Genomic DNA, 22,940 nt, shown 5'->3' with positions numbered 1-22,940 from the left:
ATGGGATGTATTTCCATTTATTTACATCTCATTTAATTTCTTTCCAAAATGATTTATAATTTCAGTGTACAAGTGTTGCAGTTATTTTGTTTAATTTCCACCTAAGAATTTTATTCCTTCTTGATGTGTAGGTCATTTTTATTGACCTTTTACTTAGTTTGATTATATTTACTGATCAAAAGTTTCCCAGAATTTCTAAATATATTATAATATGGTTTTGTACAGTTAGAAAACATATTGATGACTACAAAGTAGTTTATTGCCATTTATGTGCTCCCCACTTTTGCCATCGAAAGATTTTGCCTTTTTAAAGAAAATAAAATTATATGTTCTTTTGCCCTATAATTTTAAAATTAACAAAAATGTTCAGTGTTGCTGTAACAATGCTACCATAATCTAAATATATCAGTGATTTTTTTTTTAAAGAATTCCTAGTTGTTTCATTCAGTTGGTCTTCCAGTCTTGCTGACTGTACCTTGAAGACATCTCTTAAATTCATCCCTTTCTATTCTGTGTTCGGTACCTTAGCTATTCAATGGTTATCTTCTTGTCTGCTTTTGTTGTTGCTGTTAGCTTTTTAGTTATTTCTCCATCTACCATCCTCTTAATACATTGTACTCAGGAGCATTTCTTATGACCCCTATAGAAAAAATTGTTACTATTTCTGTGATTTCATAATGTATTTAAGGTGCTTAGCACAATACATTTCATAGAGAAAACTCTCAAAAATTTGCACCCATCAACATCCCTAATTATCTATTCAGATCGTTAAGTGTAGACTTTATCATATTCTATATCTTTTGTATGTTTTCTCACCATTTCTTCCCTCAGATACCCACCCTGCTTAGATTGTAAATCTTTTGATAACAACAACTAGTTATTACTCCTCACCTTTCTATTTTTGGGGCCTGCATTGTTTAGAGGTAAGAAAACTGAGTTAAGTTTTAAGAGTAAAACTGAAAAAAAAATTGTCCATGATTATAAATTAATCTGTCTTGCTTTCACATCTGTCAAATAATGGATAGTATTAACCTGGTGAGAGCTTTGGTGATAAATAAAATATTACAGTTTTCTTAAGTTTGAGATGGTCCCGTTTTTGAGTTGCTTTTTCCTCTTAGGTTTCCAAATATATATGTATTTTAAGAGAAGAATTGTATTTCTGGCTTTATTTAACAATTTGGTTTTATCTGTTTGCATAATGAGAGGAAGCTGGCACTTAGCTATCTAAGCTAAGTAAAAAATAAGTGCTCGATTCACATGTACAAAAACAGAATCTGAGCCAATATTTAAAAATAATTTTTCATTCTGAATAACAATTATGTACTCTACAATATTTGTATTCCTTCCAATTATTTTGTACCACATGCTTATGGTATTCATTGGATCTCTATTCCTAAATCTTTTGGTTTAAGGTACTAGTTTTGTACTAATATTTTACTAATAGCATATAAAAATGCAATTCAAAGTATTCATGATTTCAATTTTATACCTTTTTTCTTGCAAGACATGCAAGTGCCATTCTTTAGAAAGTTATTTTTAAGCCCATGTTTGGGCTCCATTCTTCCCTATGCTTTCCCTTATACTTTTAAACTGTAAAATCCATGAATATAAGAACCATGTTTTCGTTTTCTATTTTTCTTAAATGCCTAGGCCAGCATTGAGTGAATGTATTTTCAAAGTATCCCATGGTTTGTTTATCATATAATTTAAAATTGAAAATCCAAATATTTTTCAAAGGGAGGAGAATTTCTGAAAGTAGTTTTTTTCTTAGCATCTTAACATCCAAACTCTGCTTGCTCACAAGATGACTTAATCAGCACCATATCAGAGACAGCTTGCTGTGTTTACCATTGTTAGTTGGGCCAGCATATGTCCAAAACAGTTGGAATGAGAAAAACAGCATTGACTTGAAGCCAAATTAGAGAGAGGAGAAAAAAAAGAGTTCTTTAGCTATTGAACAGGACCAAATGCTTTGGACAGTTAGGGTACTTCTGTAGAGGAAAAAAAAATGGACGATTCTTTTAGGGAAAAAGAAAAAAAAGAAACCCAAAGCTTAGTTCATATCTAAATGCACTGAAATAATTAAAATAAGTATTGATGTGTGTTGGTAATTTTACTTGTATAAACCTTTGCAGCTAATGTTATTTTTATACATTAACCGAAAAAAGGAATTCTAAGATATTTAAATTGTGGGTATTTTTTTTTTTCAGTTTTACTTTTCAACTTTAGTTGGTTTTCTTCTTCCTAATTACTGGCAATTTTCTGTTACCTTATTAAGCAATGTGGGTACCTTTGACTATCGATTACATTTCATGGGATCAGAATATTTCTGATTTTTGTCAAATTGAGTACTGTATTGCTCTGCAGTAGCACTTTTGAGGAAAATGTTTATTCTTATTTTCATAAGTAATTAATAAAACAAAATGTAAATACTGTGTTCACTATACCTCACTGAGAAACAATTCTTGTAGGAAAATAAATATGTTCTTTGAAATAGAAAATGGAAAGTGTGTTTTGCTGTTTATAATGGAAGGTTTGAGAAGTTTCCATACACCACAATCAGGGAATAGAATAATTTTGACCATAATTGAGTTTTATATCTCAGGCAAAGCATGCCCTAGGATAATTTTTAATTAGATAAAGCTTTTCTAAAGGAGTTCCTGCTTTCCATTCTCTGTCATTTTCTTCTATTTGGTAGGCATCCCTCTCTTTCCTCCTAGGACCCCTTGCTTTCTCTATGGTCAGACCCTGCCCTTCTGGTTGTTGATTTACCCAAAAAGTCAATGAAGGCAACAGGAATTGCCTATCTCATGAGACAGACTTTCTAATAGAGACTAATATATATTCTATATATTTGAAGGTTGGGAAAGAATAAAGAATAGCCTTGGCCCTAAAACAAGCCTTGAGATCATTACTTCAGCCTCTTAGTTTTTATTTGTGTTATACATGAAGAACCCAAGGCCCATAGAAGTAGAGTGATGAAGATTAGAACCAAGGACTCAGTTTTCTTTCTGCCATGTTCTGCTTCTCTCCTTTGGCAAGATCTTGGGTATTAGCCAGTGATTGAAAGAAGATGGACTGATAGATCGATTCATTTATCTATTCTCTAAAACAACTGTGTCCCATGATTGTGAGAATCAAGTAACACCAAGCCTTGGTTTTAACAATTTGATGTTACTGATGAGTTTGGTGAAAGCATTTTCAGAGCAGCATAGAAGGTGGGATATAGGTTTGCACCCTGGGACCTGGAGGTCAGAGTAGACAGAGGAGGGATGCACCTTGTGTTGAGAATCAGAATCACTCAGGCCCTGAGGCTTGGTTATCAGGTCACGTGTGTCAGGCCTGGCTTCCTCTTTGCTGAAGATGAGTTTTTCTTAGGAGGTGCCTTAGTCATTTATGCAAATGGACATCTGTTGTGCCAGCCCCACCTGCTCTCCAGACATGCCCAGAAATTTCTGAACCTTGACTTTGACTAAATCCTGCATCCTGCCAAATTTACCGTGAGAGGAATAAACCCAACTGAATGACCTACATAAATCTTAGAGAAGCATGCCTAACGTGGCAGGTTGAATTTCCTCACTGACCTAAGGAATCACATGGGATTCTGTCTCCTTATCTCTCCCTCTACCCCAGCAGGGAAAGGAACCCTGAATAACCACTATAAAAGTGGCTTTTCTCTTAGGATAAAGAAAATTTTCATGTGTTTTTGTTCTCTTTTGTTTCTTTTTGTTTAACCAAGGTAATATTTACTTTTTTTTTTAATTTGAAGGATTATAGATACCAAACTGCTGAGTTAAAGCATTAAAAAAAACTAGAACTTAAAATTCTGTGTAATAAATGAGTTCTCAAGTTGTTGAATCTCAACTCATCTGATCTAAGTTATATTACGAATTCTGTGGAAAATAAAATGAAACCATTGGATTCAGAATGGCTGTGGTAAACTCTGTGATTAGCAATATATTTCCTATAATCTTGGGTTACATTAATTTAAAATTACATTAATATCTGGAAGGACATTTGGGTAACTATTTTTTTCCATAAGTTTTTTTTTTTTTACAATGCCTAACTAGTAGGTCTATTTTATTTGAGGCACCACATTTCTTTAGTGGTTTGGCTGCAGATCTATCACTAGGATATAATAGCCAACCTTGTAGTAGGTATTATTGTAGCTTTGAGGTACATGTGCTGTTTCTTTAAAACCTCAAGGTTTTAAAATATTCAGTACAAACTAAATCAACCCACACATTATTAACAAAAATTTTAACGTCAAATAAACACAATATCCTGTAATTTCTAAACATTCCTTTCCTAAACTCATTCAAATGTTCACATGTTGATTTCTGTAAGATGTACTGGCCGCGTGTGTGTGTGTGTGTGTGTGTGTGTGTGTGTGTGTAGTATGAGGAATCATATATCAACTGCTACACAGATGGGAGCAGTCTGTGTCGTTTTCTTTTTAGTAAAAGAAATTTTAATTGAACAAATATTTGTTCTAGATCTAGCTTCTAACATGCAGAGTCTGTTATCTTTGCCTCATAGAAAAGAGATAAGTTAGAAGGAGAAGCCACCTGAATCTTTAATATGGAGTATGATACAGTGACTTTCATTTAGTGTCATTTACCATGATTTTAAGTAAGCAAGATAAAAAAGTGGCACTTAAAAAAATGTTGTGTATGTGACCTTGGAAGTTTTCACTCTAGCCTGTCTATTGCTCATTATCATCACCTGTAAAATGGGAATAATGATTGCTATATTAAATGAAAAAACTCCATGCAAAAATTGTAGCTAGTGCTCAGCATACATTCCTCACTTTAAAATGTCATCGTTCTTACTTATATTTTTGTTTTCTAGTTAACTGCTTAATGCGAAGAGCAAGCAACAAAGCCTAAAACTAATATATTAGTCCAATAAAAATACTTAGAGCTACTTTTACATGGAATTTTCCTTGTCAGCGTAATCTGCTTCCTAATTATGTTTTATTTTAGATGAAATAAACTATGGTAATTTTTATCCTTCTACATTATACCAGTAGGGTAGAGAGTAGAGAGATAGCTTAGGCATTGGATTGTCAATGGGAGGTATCACTGTATGAGAATAAAAAGTAGATGTAGATTCTCTGCCACAAGGTTTGGCAGACTTTTTCAGTCAGGGCAGATAGTAACTATTTTAGGCTTCGCAGCCTGTACTGCCTCTGTCACACTCAACTCTGCTTTTGTGGTGTGAAAGCAGCCATAGACAATAAATAAGTGAATGGGTGTGACTGTGTTCCAATAAAACTTTATTTGTGAGCACTGAAATTTGAATTTCACATAATTTTCACATGTCACGAAAGGTCTTTCTCTTTACTTTTTCACCATTTAAGAATATGAAAAGCATTCATATGTAGCAGGCAGTAAAAAAAACAGGAGGCAGGCTGGAATTGGCCCGTGAGCCATAGTTTGCTTACCCCGGCTCTACACAGTTATGTTCATTTTTAATGCTTTAAATTATTTCTTATACTTTTGTTTGTACAAATTGTATATACCACTTCAAATTGTAGACTGATTATCTCAAAGCTGTGCTTAAAATATTGAGAAGCATTCTGTAATGCTGACAGTTCTCTGAATACACCCTATTTCTATAAACAGATACTATGAGTTCTACCAGGAATAGAAATTTTAATCACAGTCTAATTAAACAGAAGAGAAAAATTATTACATTTTCTTATGCCAAATTATGAATATCTTTAAGGCACATATACTGTCACATTGATTTCTCTTTATATATTTTAAAAAATTAGATTCTTCTGACAATTTTAGGCTCTACTTTTAGGTTGACCCTTTCACTTACCTAACAAGTTGTGCCTTAATGGCTAGTGATCATCTTTTATAATGCACAAGGAATCATGAACCAAAAAAAACTCTGAAATAAGAAAAAGATAAACCACCACAGTCTATCCTGTCAAATCTTTTCTCATACTGTCAAAAAACAGCTGCCTCTTCCTTTTTGTTACTGCTTTCTTTCTTCAATTAAAAAAGTAATCTAAAAATTTATGAACAGTACATTCAAGTCTCATTAACAGTTTACAGTTAATATGATTCAGTATCTCTTTCTGAAACAATCCAATGTGATTTAGTTAATCAAGTACTAATAATAACTTCATTATTAGGTTGTCTTTACCTGTGAGTTAGTGGATTTCAGATTAGAGAGTAAGATGAATTTTTAAAAATTGTCTAGACTCAACAGAAATTTCTGTAGCTAAAAGAAAAGGGTGAAATACTAAATTTGCAATTCCTAAATACAGAATTGTTTCTAAAGAGAGCATTGAAACACCTGAAAATTCACCAATGTGTTAAAATATGCAGAAATGTGTTCCATTACACATTTCTCTATGGTATATATTGGCCATTACAAGCAAATGCTTTCCTTTTACCTCTAAAAAATATGTAATATTATTTTAACAAAAAACTTTTCATTCTCATTTACATCAAGGCAAACTTCAAGGTGAACTGTGTAGAAATTAAATTGGATACCTGTTTTGTAGAAGTCAAGAAGAATAATAGTGGAGTGGCCAAGACCATAGACTCTGCAGCTGGTTGGTGTATGTTCTAATTCCTGTTGCACCACTAAGTAGCCGTGTGACCTTGGCCAATTTCCTCTGTGGCCTACATTTTCCTCATTGGTGAAATGAGGCTCATAATTGTGTCTACCCCGTGGGTTACCAGATAGCACAACCTTATAGTGTTGTGAAGAAGGATAAATGAGTTAACATTTCTTTTAAAGCATTCAGAACGGTGTGTGGCACATAGTAAGTGCTATATTGGTGTTGGCTCCATAATTTAAATTAAAACAAAACAACTCTCCAGACCAACCAACAATATGGTATTAGTCTTTGTTCTTACCCAAGTTTAGAAAGCTAAATTTGGAATCAGCATAAGGAAGTCACATTTCATTAAAATGCTCAAGGCCTGAAAACTTTGCATAATTCCAAGCCTGCATAATTATTTTAAAACTCATATCCGAAGCACTTCTGACAAAGGATAGTGGGTATTTCTACTTATGAACAAGAGTGGTGCCACCATGTGGCAATAACATAAACACGGGTGCCAATGCACTTATCTGGCTAGGTTTGAAATTATGCAATTTTGGATGATTTTTTTCTTTTTTGGTTGTGTTGGGTCTTTGTTGCTGCGCCTGGGCTTTCTCTAGTTGCGGCGAGAGGGGGCTACTCTTCACTGCGGTACGCGGGCTTCTCATTGCGGTGGCTTCTCTTGTTGCAGAGCATGGGCTCCAGGCGCAGGCTCAGTAGTTGTGGCTCACGCGCTCTAGAGCACAGGCTCAGTAGTTGTGGCTCACGGGCCTAGTTGCTCCGCGGCATGTGGGATCCTCCCGGACCAGGGCTCGAACCCGTGTCCCCTGCATTGGCAGGCAGATTCTTAATCACTGCACCACCAGGGAAGTCCCGAATTTTTATGTTTTAACATTAACTTTCACCCCCAAATTGTATGTACAAAGTGAAACTTTATTATTTCCAAATCATACATTCCAAATTCTTACAATTTCATGAAACAGTAATGCATTTTTCTTTGAAAGAGGACTAATGTAATTTGCCTCTGATTTGAATTTAGCAAATAAAGAAATAACGCTGTTAGAACAGTGTTTTTCAGTTGAATTCCGTGGAGTCTGGATTCCCAGGGGAACAGGCCAAGGAGGAAGTGAGTGGGTGGGACATTGGCTCCTACTTAACAGTTGCACTCGTGCTGGTTTTATACGTTGGGACTATTCATAAGTTTTTATTTGAAGAAAGTGTCCAGCTGTTTAAAGAAATGTTTTTGCTTTTTAAAAGTGAGTGCAATTCTATATTAGAACGTTTTAGTGGGACTATAAGCCTTTTGTTTTGTAATAAAGATTTCCTGAGAACTTAGAAAACAACTGAGATCTGGAGAAGGGGAGGGTGGAAAAAAGGTTGAAGTCCTAGTCCCATTATGTAAGACTGAAGATTAGAGAGTAGAAAAGGAAAAGACATGGTTTAAATCGAAGAGGAAAATGAGAGAAGCCTCATGCATGGCATTTCTGCTCTTTTTCTTTCATACCTTCCTGCAACTTTTAATATATGCTCTTGTCTTAAATATACTAAGCATTGAAGCTTTCAGAAAATATTGGAATATTTTTTTAGGTTAAAGGCAATTGTTTCTTGCTGGCAGTACACAAAACCAATAAAAGCTCTTCTTTTCTCTCAAAACAGAATACAGTTACATACTTTGGCACACAAGGGTTCCTGATAGAGGAGTGGGAACATATTCTTTGAAAAAAGTCTATTTGCCAAATAAACAAATGTAATTTGTTCCAAAAAAGTGTTATTAGAGTGGGGTATCTGCTGAGAGAATCATTTATTCAACCAATATTTATTAAACTTATGTTACATGTCAGGTGATGAACTAAGTTCTGGAGTCAGAGGGGAATCCCCTGCCTCACATATTAAGTTTTCATAATGAGAAGGAAGTTGTGTTAGCTATTTGCAAATAGTAATAATTTAGTACTTGTCTGTAACCTAGAAAAAAATATAAGTTGTAGAGAAAAATATGGAGGAGACAGTTTGTCCCACCTTCGTCTTAGTTCTTACAGAAGTCAGTTTGCTGTACATTCCAGATGATGAGTGGTATAGATGGCTGAATAAATGACACTTTTTAGATCAATACCTGTATTCCCTACTTCACAGCACTAACATTTCTCATCTACTGAATGTTTCATTTACAGGTATCATTATATCTGATTAAATTTTTGTCTCAAATTACAAAATGATATGGATTAGGTTCTTAGCTCCTATTACCTTGAAGTCACGTAAATTGGTTTGATTTTGTTCCCATACTGCAGGAAGCTCAATGAAGCTTCTACTTGGTTCTCAAATAGTAAAGAACTAGCAAACACTGCGATACTTTAGAACTAAGTGGGTATTACAAGTGAGTTGGCAGTTCATGTTGGTGTTTTGGTTTGTTATGACTGCTTAATTCAAAAGCATATTTGCAGAGAGGGAATTTGAATCAAGTAAATCAAAATAGTAAGGGTTTGATTAAAAAGTTAGCTTTCTTTAGCTTAAATGTTGATATTTCAAGGCCTACTGATATTTTAGTCATTTGTGGTTATTTTTGTTTCCTGTTCAGACCCCTGGGAATAAGAGAATAGTAAATAAAAGCTCAGAGTGCTTCTTGCATTTATTTTCTTTTCATTTATGCCATGTATTAGTGCACCTTAAAGAAACTGTAAACACATGTAACTTGAACAGAATCACTATCAGGGAGAATTGTATTTCTGGACTAATCAATTTAAGTAATTCTTGTTCTAGAAATTATTTTTTCAAGTTTGATTAATTTATTCTTTATTTCATTATGATATAAATATTAACAGTGGAAAATAAGCTAAGAATATTTATTTGTATTACTAAAGTGAAATTTGGGCAACATTGTCATCAAACTGAGGTTGTATTGCTTGTTTTTGCATTTCCAATTTTTGATGTTAGCCACATTTAAATTGAGTAATTTACTTTTTCAGAAAAAAATATGCCTTCCAAGTCTGCAATGATTCTACACGTTTCAGTGAAGAGCCTTCAATAAAAGGCACTTCAATATTTTTTTTAATCAGTTATTGGTTATTTTAGAGAAAATATTAAATAACCTTAAGACGATTTATTCTTTTCTATTAACATTTAGTAATTCTTCACTTTTCAAATTGGAGATTGGAAAAAAATTCTTAGCTTATAGTTTATCGGTTCTGTTCTAATTTTCTCATATTACACGGGGTAATCATTCATGAATTAGGCCTTACTGTTTAGATAACTCAGGATTGTGGCTTATTCTTGGTGATCTCTACTGAGGCAAACAGCATGATGGGTAAGTTTTATTTTACTCAGTGCTCCCTTACTGCACTTTGGTGGTTGTCACCTGTCAGCACACTGAGTTTTAAGAGATAACTTGGGGTCTAGGAAATGTGAAATGACATCTTAGGTGGAAAAATTGGGGGGATTGCTTTTTTCAAATACTTAATCACTTTTGCCAGAAACTCATTCACTTATCAATAAACAGTCAATGTTTACCTGGATTCAGACAGTCAAAAAGAACAAATAAATAATTGTTTTAGGATTTTAATTGGATATGTACATATGTATTTCTAATTTTATTACCATATGATTCATCACTATCACTCATTCATTTATTCCTTCATTCATTTCAGGTATGCACTGAGGCATTACTATGATTTTATGCTGTGCCAGGCACTGAAAATGTGGTCCCTCTTCTCAAGGAACTTAGAATAATGGTGAAGGGAGTCAATTAAAAAATATTATGAAAGTGAATTGAAAAATTTAATGAGAAAATACAATAAGATACAGAAAGACATCCTACATCAAATCATTTTTAGCTAAGCTATGAAGGATAAGTAAGAATCAGTATAGAAAAATGGGATGGGATTGGAATTTAGAAAGAGATAATGTATATAAGAAATCTCTGAGATTTCGGAGAGCATGGTGTGTTTACGGACTGAAAGAAGATCGGTGTGACTCAAATGAAGGGAGGAGAATAGGGGGTGTTGAAGCTGAAAACACGGGAAGAAAGCACATCATAGAAGGATAGGCCATCATGTTAAAGATTGGGGTTCCACTGATGGGTGTTACCCAGGAAAGTGACAGAGGGCTGCTTTAGTAAAATAGGCAGTGGTAGTAGAGAGAGCTTGATGAATTCAAAAAATACTTAAGAGTAGAGAAGATTGTTTATGTTGATTGGGTATGGATAATAAAGGGAAAGAGGAGTCAAATATCACTTTCATGTTCTCCTCTGTCTGCACAAACTGAGACCAGAGGTACTGGAGAAAGAGCAGAGTAAGACAGGTAACTGAAGAGTACCAGTACTAGTTATACATATGGGTGGCAAGTTTAGAATAGATGTTTAGGCTGGAGACAGAACTGTGACCATAGCGGAAGCAAATAAAGTCCTGGGAATGGAAAGTATCACCATTGAGAGTCCTGGAGGGAAAATAGAAGAGGGCCCAGGTGGGATTCTAGAACACCAACATCATTGCCCTTGATGTTTTCTACATCAGTTTATGGCTTGATGTGCATCAACATATGAGTTCCTTGAAGGCAGTTCCTTCTCTTGTTGACTAAAAGCTGTTTTGGCAATTAATATGGCTTTACAAATATTTGCTGAATAAAGGTGTAAATGAAAAGTGATATGTCAACCTATGATACTTTAAAAACAGTGATTTCAATGTTATTTTAGATATACACAGCCCTAAACAGTCTAATACTTTCTTTAGATAGTATTAATTATATTATACTTAAGAATTTATGCTGCAATGTAGTTATTGAGGCAAAGAGCTAGAGGAACAAAATACAAACAGCCATCAGGCATGGGCCAGCCCTCAGTTAGCTTTATGCTGTGATATAATAAGATATAATGGATAAAAGTGTAAATAAAATTACAAAATTGGACTTCTTTTGTTCCACATCAGTGTTAAAAGAAAGGGGATGAGAGGTGGTAGCAGGATTTCAGAAAAGGAAATATCAAGGTGGTTTAAATGAATGTAAATCAATTTCATGGAGTTGAAGGAAGAAAAACATTTAAGTTCTGTTTCTTTCCTGAAGCCCATGGATTCTACCCGAAGAACTCTTTCTGGTGATCAACATAGCCAATGATGAGGAAGTGGCAGTGAATCTAGAATCACAAAAGCTAGGTATTCCCCGTTGCTGTACCAGAGCAAACTTTAAGATTCTTCATGGTGGGATTGACATCCCACACATAAAGTTGTATCAATAGTACAAAGACTGTAAGTGATACTTATGGATCTTCTTCCATCCATTCTCCAAGACCTCTCCAGTTTCTGTTCAAGAAGGCTCACAGTGAAAACTGTACTAGCGTTAGCTGACCAAGATGATCAGTAGAATTGCGTATGTGCATATGAACAGTTTAAGACACAGTAAACCAGATAACTTTCTAATTGGTAGTGGGTGTCACTGTTTTTATTCCATATTGATTTCGGTTTGTCCAGAAAGTACAGAAATGACAGGACAAGGCAGTACGTACTCTACAGAGCAGGTAATAATCTCTCTGACGCTACCTGTCAAACCAGCATAAGTGAACATCTTGGTATTGAGCAGAGTTTCATAGATGACAGGGTATCATTAGGATACATGTCCACATATGTTAATAGAACCAGCCTCTCCTGGCAAAGGCTGCAATAAAGAAACAAGTAGGAAAAGATTAGTGAAAGATGTCTATTCCTGATGAAGTTTCATATAAATTCCTTCAGAGTTTCCCATGTACTTAAACTATTATTAAAGGCTATACTTTGAGAAAGTCTGGATTACATGTATCCGAGACAGATATTCCACATTCTTTTTTTTGTAATTAATTTTTATTGGAGTATAGTTGCTTTACAATTTTGTGTTAGTTTCTGTTGTACAGCAAAGTGAATCAGCTATACATATACATATATCCCCTCTTTTTGGATTTCCTTCCCATTTAAGTCACCACGGAGCACTGAGTAGAGTTCCCTGAGCTATACAATAGGTTCTCATTAGTTATCTATTTTATACATAGTATCAACAGTATATATATGTCAATCGCTTTCTCCCAGTTCATCCCACCACCACCCCTTTCTCCTCATTGGTGTCCATATGTTTGTTCTCTACGTGTGTGTCTCTATTTCTGTTGTGCAGATAAGATCATCTATACCATCTTTATAGATTCCACATACATGTGTTAATATACGATATTTGTTTTTCTCTTTTTGACTTAACTTCACTCTGTATGACAGCCTTTAGGTCCATCCACGTCTCTACAAATGACCCAATTTCGTTCCTTTTTATGGCTGAGTAATATATTCCATTGTATATATATACCACATCTTCTTTATCCATTCCTCTGTTGATGGACACTTAGGTTGCTTCAGTGTCCTGGCTATTGTAAATAGTGCTGCAGTGAACATTGGGGTGCAGGTATCTTTTTGAATTATGGTTTTCTCTGGGTATGTGCCCAGTAGTGGGATTGCTGGGTCACATGGTAGTTCTATTTTCAGGTTTTTAAGGAAAAAAAACTCCTCCATACTGTCCTCCATATCCACATTCTTTTCTGAGCCCTGAACTAATGACAGGCCCACATATTTGACAGGATGATGTTAAAGCACAAAACAGCACAACAGGCAGCCTTTTCCCATGGGCGGAGTCTGCAGGCCCAAAGATTTCTGTGCAGGAAAGGAGGAACAAAAGAAGCTGAGCAGATGATCAGAGCAACATTTGTTTCTCCCAGATCTGGAAATGGTTATTCATACATCCACCTGCCAGTGGTTGTGGTCAACCATTTCTTGGTGTAAGAACTTATTTTCCATATAAACTGGCTGTGGGCAGCACTGGTGATGCTGTATCCTGAATATTACTGTAGCTGCTGTAATTGTGCATATTAACTGAGATAGTTAAACATGGTTCCATTTTTTGTCACATTTTTTCAAGTTTCAACTTGTAACTGAATTGACACATACACATTGGTGGCGAGATTGTGCCTGTGCCTTTTTTCTGTGTGTGAAAGCCTGTGCTTTACACTGCACTGCTTCGGGATCTCATTCAGAGGAACAGCGTGAACAGTCTTCACCGTTGTTGTGATAGTTGTAAATGGTCAAAATGTGCATTCTTAGAATTTTTCCATCCATGAGGTTTGCAAGTTATTCACTGAAAACATTCTTAAAATGGATGGCTTCTTGTTTGTAACCCAGCTGATAAAGAAGCAACCAAAGATTCCTGTTTTTGAACATACAACAATTCTCCCTACATACCTGTGCTGTAAATAATAGCATCTAAAGTGAAAAATTAAGAAACATGCCGTGGGGCTTCCCTGGTGGCGCAGTGGTTGAGAGTCCGCCTGCCCATGCAGGGGACACGGGTTGGTGCCCCGGTCCGGGAAGATCCCACGTGCCGCGGAGCGGCTGGGCCCATGAGCCATGGCTGCTGAGCCTGCACGTCCAGAGCCTGTGCTCTGCAACGGGAGAGGCCACAACCGCAAAAAAAAAAAAAAAAGAAAAAGAAACATGCCGTGACTACTTAGGGTATCCTTAGTACTTTGATTTAACTCTTTAATGGTTTTGGTATTTAAAAAAATGTATTTATCAAAGAAATTTAGTTACAGCTGAACAGGTGTATATGTTGCTGAAATAAATGTAATTATCATAAGCATCTATATGAGCTGAGATTTTTATTTTAAAATGGGAGCTTTTTTGTTTCCATGTTCCTTAAAGTAAAAACTATTTCTAAAAAATTGCATGAGTTGTTAAGTCCTAAGTAGAGGAGGGAATAACTATCAAAGAGTTAGTAAGAAAAGACACTGAGGAAAGAACGAGCAGAACTCTGTAAAGTGATAATAAGACTAAATATATGTGGAAATGTTCTGACTGGGTATTTGTTATTAGAATAACAATAAACATATAATATACATATATATGTCACATGTATTTGAAATCTCAGACAAATAGGGTGAGTCTAAATAAAGTTATGAGATCTGTTAAGAAAACAGGATTTGTTTATAAGTAATGCTAATGCTACTGTTATCATCAACTTCCTTCTAACTTATGTATCACTGGCCACCTGTTCTAAGTAATTTGCATGTTCCTAGACAAGGAATGTTGTGAACAGTGATGATTCCATTTCCCCACTGTTAAAATTGGTTGTTAATTTTTCCTTGTTAGTTGATTATTTCTAATTATGATAATACAGCAGCTGTGGACAATGCTCTTTCTTTCACATTCTGTGATGTGTAAGTGACTGTAACTTGTTGAAACTCAGCCCTGGTATTGTGTTACTATTATTGCTCCTGGGGAGGCTTATTAGCCTGTCACAGAAGATGGAAGAAAAACCCGTCATTCTTTTTGGAATACGATGAGCCTTTGTCACCCACAATGCAATTAATTTTAAAAATAGAAAGAATGGCTGTGATATGATTATGATTAACCAGAGATGAGCTATTGTCCAAGTAACAGGAACTAATCCAGCAGGCCAGAGATGACCTACACAGAACCGTCAGTTTGCTGATTGCCATTTCTCTCTGAGTTTGATGAAATATTCATGCCTTCGCTCTCCTCTCTGCAAGCACTATTGATTTCTTGTGTAAATGCTGCTATATTTAGTCTAGACAAATGGAATGTGGATTGCTGCTGAATAAATTGGATGAAAGACTGGGATCTTGCCTGCCTCTTTCTCTCAGTCTTGGGCAATTATTTATAATCAAGAGCAGTTTTTGTAAGTTGAGGGTGATTTTTCACAATTTAGTGATTAGTCTCTGAACAAAGGCAAGCAGTTAGACACAATCATTTCTGTTGGGATAGCAGGTTAAGAAGTCAAATTACCCTTTGAGGCTTACACTAGCTGTTTTGGAGAGTTCTGGGGCTCTTTTTTCCTTATCTCTTTTGGGTTTTGTTCTTTTTTTGGGTGGGGGGTTGACGGTTATAGTTTATGGATAATAAGAATGCCAGCAACAAGAGACCCCAGGATCTCTTGAAATCTTACATTTTGCCTTTATAGGGTTAAATTTGTTTATTGAGATGTCCATGTAAAAACTAAGGCTTTAGTTTGGCCTTTTTAATGTAAAAGTGAAATATATGCTTAACAGCCATTGCTTTTGGTTGGAATAACGCCAACTCTATAAATTAACGCTCAAAATCTCATGTTACTCCAGAGCCTTAATTGAAAGTTCTACATTGGACCTTCTGACCAAGAGATCTTACAGGCCATCTTCATCAGTTCCAAACTTGTTACAATTATTATTTTTCCTTTTGTAAATATCATATTTTAGAAGACATTGTCCCCCAAACTATGGTTTATTAATAAATTGTTTTCCCATTTTCATTAAACTGACATATACAGCGCTATCAGTGCACGCTCTTCTGATCTATACATTGAAAAATCACCAGTGTCAACAACCAAGACTGATACCAGTTCCCCCACTCCACCCCTACAAGCTGACACACACACATGCCTGTACCCACACATACCTGTGTGTACACACAATTCAGATGATAAGTAAGACATTAACGTTTCATTTAGTGTTTGAAGCCTTCTATAGACAGAATTTATGTTAAGCTTGATTGACTTCCTGAAAATATCTCTTAAATTTGCATGGAATATTAACTTTGTAGTTTCCAGCCTGGACTCTTCAAATTTAAGTTACTCAGAGTAGGAGTCACAGCATTAGATACAATTTGTAAAAATATGGAAAAGTAGAAGGGGGAAAATTATTGATATTTCCACCCAAAATACAACTTTCTTTTGTTCTCTATCTCACCAGTCTTTGCTGGTAGAATTCAGAGACTAATACCATTAAATCTCCAGTAGAGTATATGCTCTATGAGGACTAGAATTTTTTTGTCTTTTTGTTTTACTACTGAACCCAAACATCTAGAATCACCTTGGGAATTTAAGGTTCTCGGTAAATGTACATTGACTAAATTAACTTATTTTTAAAGAGTCATCATAGGGTATATATCATTTTTATTATTTTTCTTTCACTTAATGTTACAACAACATTTTTCATGTTCCCATAAACATTATTTTTAATGATTGCATATTTTTCCATGAAATGGATGTGACATATTTTACTAGACATTTCCTTGTAGTTGGTGATTTCAATTAAAATGATAATACTTCAGTAAACAGTATGACATTGAACTGTTTCTTCCTGTTAGTATTATCTCCTTAAGATATATTCCAAGAGTTGGCAAACCTGAATCAAATGGTAGAAATACTTAATGCCTCTTGACAGATGTTACCAAATTGTGATATCACGTATCACTTTTTCAGAAGTTTTAAACCAACTGGCGGTGCCACTTGCAACATATAATTGTCTACTTGGTCATATGTTTACCCTGTACAAGGGGATGTTGTACATACACATATGCATATATTTGAATCATATATATGATATTTAATCATTAGAAAATGCCTTATTTTTATTTAAAATTTTGCATATCTTTACTAGTGAAGGTGGATTTTTTTTTAGTTGTTTGGCTATATTTCTTTGTTTTCTTGTTTTATAATTTTTCTAGATGTTTTAGTGTTTCTACTTTCTAATATTTAATAGAAATCATAAACAATTTTATTTTCATACTGGCTCCATATTTTTGTTTGGTTAGCCCCACAGTGTTGATGATTTATTTTAATACACAGGAAATTTCTGTTTTTACATAATTTTTTAGAAAAAACATTTATTGAGAGATGTGCTATATATGTTGTCAGTCTTTGAATGGATTATCACATTTAATCCTTTTAACAACTCTGTGTTGTTATTGTTAATGGTAATTATCTCATTTTGCATATGAGGGAACTGAGACCTAGAGAACTTAAATAACACACTCAGGATAACACAGTTACCCTGAGGGTGACACATCCTTTTAAAAGTTATGGGAACAGGCATTTATATATTTTTTAAAGATTTTATTTATTATTTATTTATTTTATTTATTTATTTTTGGCTGCATCAGGTCTTAGTTGTGGCATGCGGGATCTTTGTTGAGGCATGCGGGATCTTTCGTTGCGGCACGTGAGTTCTTCGTTGTGGTGCGTGGGCTTCTCTCTAGTTGTGGCGTGTGGGTTTTCTCTTCTCTAGTTGTGGCGCCCAGGCTCCAGGGTGCATGGGCTCTGTAGTTTGCAGCACACGGGCTCTAGTTGAGGCACACGAGCTCAGTAGCTGTGGCGCACGGGTTGCCCCACAGCATGTGGGATCTTAGTTCCGTGACCAAGGATCGAACCTGCGACCCCTGCATTGTAAGGCGGATTCTTTACCACTGGACCACCAGGGAAGTCCTAGGCATTTAGATTTAGAGCAGAAGTTGAAAATTGGCAGCCTGAATATCAAAGTCGATTTATAGAAGCTTTTTTTTTTTTGGTTCCAATAGTTTTGAAATTTTTACAATGATTTGAAATTGAAAATTAGGTGACTTCTGTCTACCCTGGGTCTGTATTTTCTTTCTACTCACCATTTCCCACATTTTAGCATGCATATTTTTACTTTTTCTTTGGTAGGTCCAGTAGCCCTACAAATACATTATTTTAAAAGGTTTACTTCATAAGGAATATATGTTAGAATATATTTTCTGACTCTGATTACAAACAAAAATGTTTGCAGGTGTACAAATTTAGTTGTGTTAGAAGTTCTCTGATACAATGTGACATCTTTTCCCCGATAGAGTTGCAGTTTTTTGTCCTAAGTTGACTTGAATTCGGTAAGTGGTCCAGTAGAATAAGTTTTATGAACAACTTTGATATCCGTGAATCTTTGGAGTCATCTCTTTGAAAAAGGGAAATGTGGAAGATTTCACAGCAGAGTACAAATTGCTGGCTGAAAATTAGCCTGTGGTTCATTTTATCAAACCCGATATACAGAATACCTTTTACTATCCTTGTGAAAAAAAAGACTAGATTTGTTGATGTAAAATTTGTCTAATGGGGTATAGTGTCTTTCACTTTTCATTTGTTTCCAAGTCAGTGTGCTAATTTTCTATCCTCTATCATCCATCCTTTTTTTCTGTCTCTCCAGTTGATGTAAAGTCAGAGGTTCCTGTGGGCCTGGAGCCCATCTCTCCTTTAGACCTAAGGACAGACCTCAGGATGATGATGCCCGTGGTGGACCCTGTAGTCCGTGAGAAGCAACTGCAGCAGGAATTACTCCTCATCCAGCAACAGCAGCAAATCCAGAAGCAGCTCTTGATCGCAGAGTTTCAGAAACAGCATGAGAACTTGACACGGCAGCACCAGGCTCAGCTTCAGGAGCACATCAAGGTAGCAAACGTTTCTTTGTCTCTGACCGTTGACTCAGGGAGCCTGCACCATAACATGGGCATAAGAGGGAGCAGTGGAGGGATATTTCACTATGAAAAGATACGGATGCATGGCTGGGAGGAAACTTTGATTGTACTAGTGAAAAACCTGGGTAAGTAAAAGGAATCCTGGCAAAAACCTGCTTTGCTTCTTGGAGAGGAGCCTCTACCACTCTTTTTTCTGTTAGTTTACAGCATCAATAGTAAGGAATAGTAACTTCCCACCCTTTTTAAGATTCTCTTCTACATGCTTTTGTCCATTTGCCCCATCTACTCTCCACCAAGAAGAAACACGAGCCTGGAAAGACCCACTTTATATTTCTAATAGCAAATTTATGGATACCAAGGGGGAAAGGGAGGGGGAGAGGGGGGAATTGGCAGATTGGGTTGACACATACACACTACTGTTACTATGTATAAATAGGTAACTAATGAGAACATACTATATAGCACAGGGAACTCTACCTAATGCACTGTGGTGACCTAAATGGGAAGGAAATCCAAAAAAGACCCATATATATATGTATGTATGTATACATATAGCTGATTCGTTTTGCTGTACAGTAGAAACTAACACGACATTGTAAAGCAACTATACTCCAACAAAAATTAATTTTAAAAAAAGAATCTGCATATACTATTTACCAGAGAGGATAAATTAATCCCTTTAAGTGAAGAGAGAGCCTTTTTTTATTTTTGTCTTTGGTCTATAAGTAGATATTCTGAGTGCTCTATAAGTAGATGTTCTGAGTATGCCCTAATCTTCCTTATGGAAAAGACCTCATAATGTATACATTCAAAATAATAACATAATGAAAAGCTCAACAAAATTTTATATAAAGAAATTGATACATATATTTTCAGTGTTTTTATATAAGCCTAATATACTGTAGATAAGAATTTATTGAAACAGTTTTGGGAGTAGTTGACAATTTGAGACCCAAGTTGTTTAAATTATTCTAGGAGAAATATGTCCATATCCCACAATTATGTATGATGGAGTATTTTATTAGCAGTGTCTGTGTATCTGTTTATTCTCTTGTATCCTCAGAGATAAATATTACTTCAGCTTTATTTGTAAAATGTCTTTCAACTTCTTGTCAAAAATAATTAAAACAAAGCTATTTTGGTCTGACTTAGTAGATGTTTAATTTGAATTTATTATGACAGTAATATAAAGTAGCAAATATTTGTAATAAAAAAGTCTACTTTTATGTCCAACTCCTTCAAAAATAACTTATGTTAACTTATTAATATAATAAAGTATGTTATATTATTTCATTTTTATTATATTGTATTATAGACACTTGATTTTTTTTTCCTTTTGCATTTTTTTAATTTATTTTTTTATACAGCAGGTTCTTCTTAGTCATCCCCATTTTATACACATCAGTGTATACATGTCAATCCCTATCTCCCAATTCATCACACCGCCACCACCACCCCCCGCCACTTTCCCCCCTTGGTGTCCATACGTTTGTTCTCTACATCTGTGTCTCAATTTCTGCCCTGCAGAAATTGATCTTTTACTCACTTGCAAATAAAATGCAAGCACATTTATGTGGAGTTAATATAGATAACTAATCTATGTTAATATTATACAATTTTACCACATTGATATTACAGTGTCTGAGAGGGTAAAAATGCTTTTTCTTTCTTATATTCCTTGTTTTATATTTCCTTAGCCTGGAAGACCTATTTTAACTTATTTTCAGAAAAAGGCTCTTTGATACCTGATATAAAATGTGGTATTTTTTTCCTTTAACTAGTGAACTTTACTAAAAGACGCTTACAATATATTGACCCATAACATACCTTAAAAATAAGAGTGAGGATTTTGTTTTAAGTCTCATATGGAATCCTGGTTGTATTTTGCAGTAAAGGAAACCTTCATTTAGTTTATAGACTTATTTTTGAGTGATTCTGGAACATTTTATTTCAGTTTGACCTTTGAAACAATAATAGTAACAATAATGTCCAGATTTCCTGCTTCATTCATTCTAGGCATGTTAAAATGGCAATGATGAATGAGTAAAATTTATATTCTTCCCCATACTTGAAGGTTTGTTTCATTTTGCTGTGGTATGCAAGTCGTGTTGCCCTGAATATAGGGCGATACTGATAAGTTACAGCTTTAGATAATTCTTTTCATTTATGTTTGATGCCTTTTGTAGTTGTAAAGATCAACATAAAATTTTTTTAAGTAATTAATTGTTTGATTTTACTCAAAAGTTAATAGTAGCAAGTAGGTAATTGTTACTTTACCCCAAACAATGTAGTATATAGCAGGTTTACTGACACCTAGAAAATATTGGAAAAGGGGAGGGAGAAAAATGATTCTGAGGTAGCTAAGGAAAACTTAGTGTTTGGAATTATTTTCTAAAGTAATAAGTTGCTTTTTCAGAAACTAAAGTCATACTTAAAATTTCCCTTTAAGTTTAGGAAGTTTCTTTGCTTTAAATTTTTTTAAATTTTATTGTTTTATATTTTTTATGCATAGGACTAAAAGTTGATGCTTTTAACATTCATATAGATTTTACTTTTATGAGAAAGACACAGCATGATGCTTTACTTATATTAGTGTTTTGAATCTTTGGCTTCTATAATCATCTGTTGAGTTAGATGCTGTTATCCCATTTTTCCAGCTAGTAATCTCAGGCAGAGACACTGTAACTTGCCCAAGGCTACACATTCAGTAAGTGCGTGCTCCAGGATTTGTAATCTTGCCTCATCTACCTCCAAAGCTACTACTTCATTCTGCCTCTGTCTTGGTCTGGAACATGAAACTGGAGGAGTGATGTTTTGTTCCTTTTTTTTTTTTAACGTCATTCCTGCAATCTTTGATAATGAATAGTAGCTGTGGAAATTAAATCTTGTGCTTTTCTAATTCCTAAGAGAGATTAATATTCAATTCCATTGGGGCTTTGGGTGAAGCAATAAATCAACTTGATCAACCCCAATATCTATATAGAATTAACATTTAAGGCAAAGTTTAAGCAGAATTATGAAATTTTTGGTTAGAATGGAGTATCTAAAAACACTTATTAAGAGACTGGTGGATCAAATCCAAAATGTCAAAGATTGTAATTTGAAAAGTAACCAGAAATGCTTCTAGCCATGTCCTTCTGGGAAGAGTAAAGCTATAATGCTTGACATGCAGAGTTGGCTTCCTGTTGCTCCACAGTGACTCTGATGCCATTCCATGTAACTTTTAATTTTTGTTCTGTTACTGTGCAGTGTAAATTTCAGAATTTTAGGCACCTATCTCATATAAACAGCAAATTACACTAACTTCATTAGTATTTAGAGTTTAAAATAGTAATAATAAGCAAAATTAGTATTGTTCAAACTTACAAGTTAAATTTCATATGCATTATGAACATGATGCATGGCAGAGATTATTCCTCTGTCTTATATATGAGGAACCAGTGCTCTGAGTGGCTTAGTGTTGTCTAGATCTCATATCTAGTCATGTCAGAGCCTAGTAGAACTCAGTTTTGAGTTATTCCTCAGTGGGCACATTTACGATTATTCCATGTCTATTTCTCGGTCTGAGAGAAAATTGACATCTCAAAATGTTTTTTTTTTAATTTATTTTTGGCTGTGTTGGGTCTTCGTTTCTGTGCGTGGGCTTTCTCTAGTTGCGGCGAGCGGGGGCCACTCTTCATCGGGATGCGCGGGCCTCTCACCGTCGCGGCCTCTCTTGTTGCGGAGCACAAGCTCCAGACACGCAGGCTCAGTAGTTGTGGCTCATGGGCCTAGTTGCTCCACGACATGTGGGATCTTCCCAGACCAGGGCTCAAACCCGTGTCCCCTGCATTGGCAGGCAGATTCTCAACCACTGTGCCACCAGGGAAGCCCTCAAAATGGTTATTAAGAATGCTTTATATTCATGATGTACCTTATTTGGAAGTGAATTCAAGGGATTCAGACAGCTAAACAACAGTGCATCAAAGTGTAGTCTGATGGAAGTGATTTCTTCTTGACCAGTCTCTAATCTGAAGGGTTTGTGTGCTGAGTGAACTAATTAGACTTTGCTATTTTGAGAGAAGAGCTTGTTATGGATATACAGATTACATTCATCTTTTGAAAACCTTCTTGGAAGGTTTTGAAAT

General features: G+C 35.1%; 1 protein-coding gene across 10 annotated transcripts in view; it reads left to right on the top strand.

Moving 5' to 3' along the window:
• The window catches only part of HDAC9 (histone deacetylase 9), a 582,852-nt gene that overhangs the window by 80,840 nt on the left and 479,072 nt on the right, over positions 1-22,940 (top strand). For all 10 annotated transcript variants that reach the window (XM_081243377.1, XM_081243376.1, XM_081243378.1 and 7 more), the window contains exon 3: positions 18,546-18,787. In XM_081243377.1, the coding sequence (XP_081099503.1) occupies positions 18,546-18,787 (242 nt within the window). The remainder of the gene's footprint in view (positions 1-18,545; positions 18,788-22,940) is intronic.

The sequence above is a fragment of the Mesoplodon bidens genome (assembly GCF_964165515.1).
Source record: "Mesoplodon bidens genome assembly, chromosome: 9".
Classification (NCBI taxonomy): domain Eukaryota; kingdom Metazoa; phylum Chordata; class Mammalia; order Artiodactyla; family Ziphiidae; genus Mesoplodon; species Mesoplodon bidens.
The sequence above is the reverse complement of the archived record's forward strand: the minus strand, read 5'-3'. Positions and strand labels throughout refer to the sequence as shown.